The 6,261-nt window shown below is 39.6% G+C and overlaps 1 protein-coding gene across 4 annotated transcripts in view; it reads left to right on the plus strand.

Annotated features, from left to right (window-relative positions):
* RAP1B (RAP1B, member of RAS oncogene family) overlaps window positions 1–6,261 on the plus strand; it is a 22,015-nt gene that overhangs the window by 12,672 nt on the left and 3,082 nt on the right. For 2 of the 4 annotated variants that reach the window (XM_011929279.1, XM_011929280.1), the window contains 3 exons: window positions 650–790; window positions 3,533–3,676; window positions 4,313–4,429. In XM_011929279.1, coding sequence (XP_011784669.1) covers window positions 650–790; window positions 3,533–3,676; window positions 4,313–4,399 — 372 coding nt within the window. In that variant the 3' untranslated portion in view covers window positions 4,400–4,429. Of the gene's footprint in view, window positions 1–649; window positions 791–3,532; window positions 3,677–4,312; window positions 4,430–5,174; window positions 5,181–6,261 lie in introns of all 4 variants that reach the window. The other 2 variants (XM_011929278.1, XM_011929281.1) reach the window with 2 other exon arrangements.

Here is a 6,261-nt window from a genome sequence, read left to right on the forward strand (position 1 = left end):
TGCTGATGGAGCTCTACAGAACTACAGCATTTGAGTCATAGCTGTATAGATTAACTTGGCTGATACAGTTGGGGTGCTCTTACACATTATGATGTATTTTAAAAGCTGCCTTTAGTAACTTTTGGGGATGGGATATTTCTGTTCCATTTGAGTATATTTTTTATATGTAAATCTACTTTGGTGTATGATGTTTAAATAAGAAACCTATTTCTGGCCGGGTGTGATGGCTCACGCCTGTAATCCTAGCACTTTGGGAGGCCGAGATGGGCAGATCATGAGGTCAGGAGATGGAGACCATCCTGGCCAATATGGTGAAACCCCGTCTCTACCAAAATACAATAGCCGGGCGTGGTGGCACCCACCTGTAGTCCCAGCTACTCGAGAGGCTGAGGCCGGGGAATCACTTGAACCCGGGAGGCAGAGGTTGCAGTGAGCTGAGATCGCGCCTGGTGACAGAGCAAGACTCCATCTCAAAAAACAGGAACTAAAATGCCAATTTTTCAAATAGTATCTTGTCATAGATTGTAATTTTAACAAAGTTACATAATACTACAGTATTCTTCATTGAGCTATAATTATAGACTTCGAAATTATAAAAATAACTGTCAAAACATTCTTGTTTTTTAACGTTCCTTTCTTTCTGTTGTAGGAACAATTTACAGCAATGAGGGATTTGTACATGAAAAATGGACAAGGATTTGCATTAGTTTATTCCATCACAGCACAGTCCACATTTAACGATTTACAAGACCTGAGAGAACAGATTCTTCGAGTTAAAGACACTGATGATGTAAGCTGACTTCCTAATAAATATATTTTATTTCAAAACTCTGATTATAATTGTATAAGTCTACATTTAAATTCATTTTAAAGCTCATGTATTTTGGTGGGGAGGGGGGTGTTGGTTTTTGTATACTTTTTCCTTGAAAGGCAAAAATACCCATACATGTTTTCAAATATATGTCATGTGGAAAGTGAGAAATTTCCTTCTTTGCCATTATCCTGTGAAAATTAAATGTTATACCCTTCCTTTTTTTTTTTTTTCAATTTTTCTTTGAGACATAGTCTCGCTCTGTCGCCCAGGCTGGAGTGCGGTGGCGTGATAGCTCCGCCTCCCGGGTTCCCACCATTCTGCTGCCACAGCCTCCTGGGAGTAGTTGGGACTACAGGCACCCGCCACCATGCCCGGCTAATTTTTTGTATTTTTAGTAGAGGCGGGGTTTCACCATGTTAGCCAGGATGGTCTCGATCTCCTGACCTTGTGATCCACCCAGGCATGATCCACTGCCCCCAGCCTTTTTTTTTATTTATTTATTTTTTTTTTTATTTTTTTTATTTTTTTATTTTTTTTTTATTTTTTATTTTTTATTATACTTTAAGTTCTAGGGTACATGTGCATAACGTGCAGGTTTGTTACATATGTATACTTGTGCCATGTTGGTGTGCTGCACCCATCAACTCATCAGCACCCATCAATTCTTTTTTTTTATTTTTATTTTTTGAGACAGAGTTTCACTCTGTCACCAGGCTGGAGTGCAGTGGCGCAATCTGGGCTCACTGCATCATCCACCTTACTGGGTTCAAGCAGTTCTCCTGCCTCAGCCTCCTGAGTAGCTGGGATGAAGGCGCATGCCACCATACCTGGCTAATTTTTGTGTTTTTAGTAGAGATGGGGTTTCACCATGTTGGTCAGGATGGTCTCCTGACCTCAGGTGATCCACCCACCTCGGCCTCCCAAAGTGCTGGGATTACAGGCATGAGCCACTGTGCCTGGCCAATAATAATAGTTTTTAAAGAAAGGCAACAAATACATTAGATTCTAACATTAATTTAGGTGCCCCTTCAGAGTCTACCATAATGGAGTTGAATTCCTCATCACACTAAATACAGCAGTGGTTCTCAAAATCGATTTTGCATCAGAATCACCTGTAGGACCAGTTAAAACAGATTGCTGGGCTGAGATCTCAGAACTTCTGATTTAGTAGGTCATTGCATTTTTAACAAGTTTCAGGGTGGTGTTGGTGATGCTGATCTGGATACCGTAAGAACTAGGTTGGGCATGGTAGCTCACACCTCTAATCCCAGCACTTTGGGAGGCAAAGGCGGGTAGATCCCCTGAGCTCAGGAGTTCAAGACCTCCCTGGGCAACACAGCAAAACCCCACCTCTACCAGAAATCTAAAAAAAAAAAAAATTAGCCGGCGTGGTGGCGCGTGCCTGTGGTCCCAGCTACTTGGGAGGCTGAGATGGGACAGTTGCTTAAGCCTGGGAGGTGGAGGTTGGCACTGAGCCAAGATCACATCACTGCACTCCAACCAGGGTGACAGAGTGAGACCCTGTCTCAAAATAAATAAATAAGACTCGTTGTACTGCAGTTTAATTATAGCAAATATTGTGAGAGCTGGGAGACACCCATGGTAAATACTGTTATTTTCTGGACTTCTGAAACGGAATTTGGGGGGACCCTAATTACAGCAACCTCAGGGAACATTTTTTAATTTGTAAATCCATTTAATAAGTGGTCTTGATGTTTAGTACATTAAGTTTGAGTGGGTTTTTTTGTTTTGTTTTGTTTTGTTTGAGACGGAGTCTTGCCCTGTCGCCCAGGCTGGAGTACAATGGCACGATCTCAGCTCACTGCAAGCTCTGCCTCCCAAGTTCAAGCAATTCTCCTGTGTCAGCCTCCCAAGTAGCTGGGATTACAGACATGTGCCACCACACCCGGCTAATTTTTGTATTTTTAGTAGAGACAGGGTTTCGCCCTGTTGGCCCGGCTGGTCTCCAGCTCCTGACCTCAGGTGATCCACCCGCCTCAGCCTCCCAGAGTGCTGGGATTACAAGCATGAGCCACTGTGCCCGGCCTTGATTGGGTTTTTTAATACAAGACTTTGAGAAATTAAAAATTCTGCTTTGGGGGCCTTCCAAATTTCTCCTTTTTGTGTTGTGCAACTGAGAATGCTGAGTTTAATAAATGCACGTCAGGAAACCAGAAAACTTGAAGTTGATTCACACTCTTTAGAGAAACATTTTAAAATGCTGAAATATATTGGATTTTCACAGTAACACCCTTTTGTACTTCCTTTTAAAAAGTTTATGTTTTGCTTACTATAATTAGTTATAAGTCCATTATGATAAAATTCTAAGGTTTTTCCCCCATTTCTCATAACAGGATCATAGCTTGTTTTCTCAAAATTTTATGTAAAAGTGTCTTATTTATGTCTACATTGACTAGGTTGTGTTCTTTTTACTTAACATATGAGAGTTTTCTTTCTTTCTCTCTTTTCTTCCCTTTGGAGTTACCGTTTGACATCTCCATGAAAAGAGAAGGCAGTGGAGATAATTGACATCAAAGTTACTATTTATGTTTATGTTACAGATTAAATTAAGGCTGTAAATTTTATTATACATTATTAATTTTTTTCTGTGGCATTATATGAAAAGTAATTCTTAGATTTGACTCTTAGCATTATTTTTATTTCAATTCATATAGCATATTTACTTATTTATTTTTACTCTCACAAATGTATTTTTAGGTTCCAATGATTCTTGTTGGTAATAAGTGTGACTTGGAAGATGAAAGAGTTGTAGGAAAGGAACAAGGTCAAAACCTAGCAAGACAATGGAACAACTGTGCATTCTTAGAATCTTCTGCAAAATCAAAAATAAATGTTAATGAGGTATGGTCAAATATACTTACAGTGGCTCTTTATTTGAAGTACAACATTGAAGATGAACAGAAAATGTCTTAACCCCAACTTAATATGTACTCAGGGTACATAATGATGTTACAGGACAAAAAAAAAACCTCTTATGTTAAATGTATCCATGTAGTATGTAAACAACAATACTATTTCAGTCTCTATTAAATATTTGTACATTGATATGTACCATGAAAAAGGAAGACTGGACAGAAAATACAGGGATAGGGAATATGAAGGATGTTATGAAAAAAATAGAGACTAAAATGCCAGAAGGCATGCATGGTTCTTGAAAGGCTCCAAGTCATGTTGTAGAGCAAAAACTTACAGTTTTTAAAAGGATTTTTTCATTGTGTGATGGTAAATGTTCTAATTGAACTAAGTTAAGGTCTCTACAGCTCCTTCAATTAAGTATTTTAAGGAGCACAATATTAACACTCCCCAAAAAATTTGAGCTTGGCAGTTATAACACCTGATTTTATTCTCATTCCTTAGCTGAACAATTCTGGGGATTAATTTATATCCATAGAAATTTCTGGTTTTTTCAATTTACTTTTTTAATTTTGGTGGGGAGGTGTTCCTCCTGTAAATTAAAACAAATTAATGTATTTGCAGATCTTTTATGACCTAGTGCGGCAAATTAACAGAAAAACTCCAGTGCCTGGGAAGGCTCGCAAAAAGTCATCATGTCAGCTGCTTTAATATACTAAATGCATTGTAGCTCTGAGCCAGGTATGTTCACTTATCTTACCTCTTAACTTTTAATCACTCAACCTTATTAAGGGCACTCTGTCAAGAAAGCAAGTATGGAATTCTTTTTGTTGGTTCTGAAAAATAAATGGTTCATTTTTATAAGATATCCATGAGTTAGTATGCTCTCTTATTAATTAAAATAATTATTTACCTATCATCATGAGTAAAGTATTCTTTTTTTTGTTGTTTTTGAGATGGAGTTTTGCTCTGTCACCCAGGCTGGAGTGCAGTGGCACAATCTCAGCTCACTGCAACCTCCGCCTCACAGGTTCAAGCAATTCTTCTGCCTCAGCCTCCCAAGTAGCTGGGATCACAGGCATGTGCCACTATGCCTGGCTAATTTTCGTATTTTTAGTAGAGACGGGGTTTCTCCGTGTTGGTCAGGCTAGTCTCGAACTCCTGACCTCAAGTGATCCACCCACCTTGGCCTCCCAAAGTGCTGGGATTACAGGCATGAGCCACCACACCTGACTGAGTGAATATTCTAAATAAGTTCATTCTGTATACTGGTTGGTGCTGGCAATACAGTGGTGAACAAGACCAGCCTTCTCTCCTTGACTCTTAATTACTTTAAGCTAATTCAGGTATACTGAACGAGAAAGACAGTTAATTGCAAAACATGATAAATTCTGTATTAAGATAAATACAGGGTGGTGTTGCTAATAAAAATCCCTAACATGGCCAGGTACAGTGGTTCATGCCTATATTCCTAGAAATTTGGGAGGCTGAGGCAGGATTGCTAGAGACAAGGAGTCAAAGATCAGTTTGGGTAACATAGCTAGACCCCATCCTTAATTTTATTTATTTATTTATATGTATTTATTTATTTTTGAGAAAGAGTCTTGCTCTGTCGCCATGCTGGAGTGCAGTGGTGCAATCTCGGCTCACTGCAACCTCTGCCCCCTGGGTTCAAGCAGTTCTCCTGCCTCAGCCTCCCGAGTGGCTGGGATTACAGGCATGTGCCACCATGCCCGGCTAATTTTTGTGTATTTTTAGTAGAGATGGTGTTTCACCATTGTTGGCCAGGATGGTCTCAATCTCTTGATCTGCCCACCTTGGTCTCCCAAAGTGCTGGGATTACAGGTGTGAGCCAGCATGCCCAGCCAACCCCATCCCTAAAACACACACACACACACACACCCCACCCCCACACCTGAGATGTTCATGCGCCAGTCACTTTTTTTTTCCCCTTCAACTTTTAAGTTCCAGGGTACATGTGCAGGATGTGCAGGTTTGTTACATAGGAAAACGTGTACCATGGGGGTTTGCTGCACAGATCTCTCTCATTGCCTGGCACATACTTAACACTCAACTATTAGCTGCTGTTTGCCAATGATAATGGTTTCCTCTTCAGCTGTCATTAAACTGTCTATTGTTAAACTGTTTATTTATTCTTAAGAACCTTTGATATTCCTGACTCTTGTTTCTTCCTATGTTAATTGACTCAGTGCTGCCATAGCACTTTGATTCTGTATCTTTTTAGAGTTTTTATTCCCACCTTCCATCTAGGGCTTTCTGTTTAGTGATATATCATCTCATCCTGATATCCTGTAATTCCTGACCACGTGCCCATTCTTAGCAGCACACATGTGCTTGAGCTCGCACACTTCCATCTGTCTTTTTTAATTTGCAAGTCTGCTAGGATTTAGAAAACTTGATTGCAAACCTCATTCAGACTCAGAATGAGGACCTAAAGTTCTAGGCATTTGTGAAAATTATTTCAGCAGCCACGTCTATATTAACAACTCTTCAGAGCTTGTAACAAGTGTGATCACCAGGAAAATAAAATAGGAAACTTTTTTTTTTTTTTT

This window comes from Colobus angolensis, unplaced genomic scaffold (genome assembly GCF_000951035.1).
Source record: "Colobus angolensis palliatus isolate OR3802 unplaced genomic scaffold, Cang.pa_1.0 Scaffold80, whole genome shotgun sequence".
Classification (NCBI taxonomy): Eukaryota; Metazoa; Chordata; class Mammalia; order Primates; family Cercopithecidae; genus Colobus; species Colobus angolensis.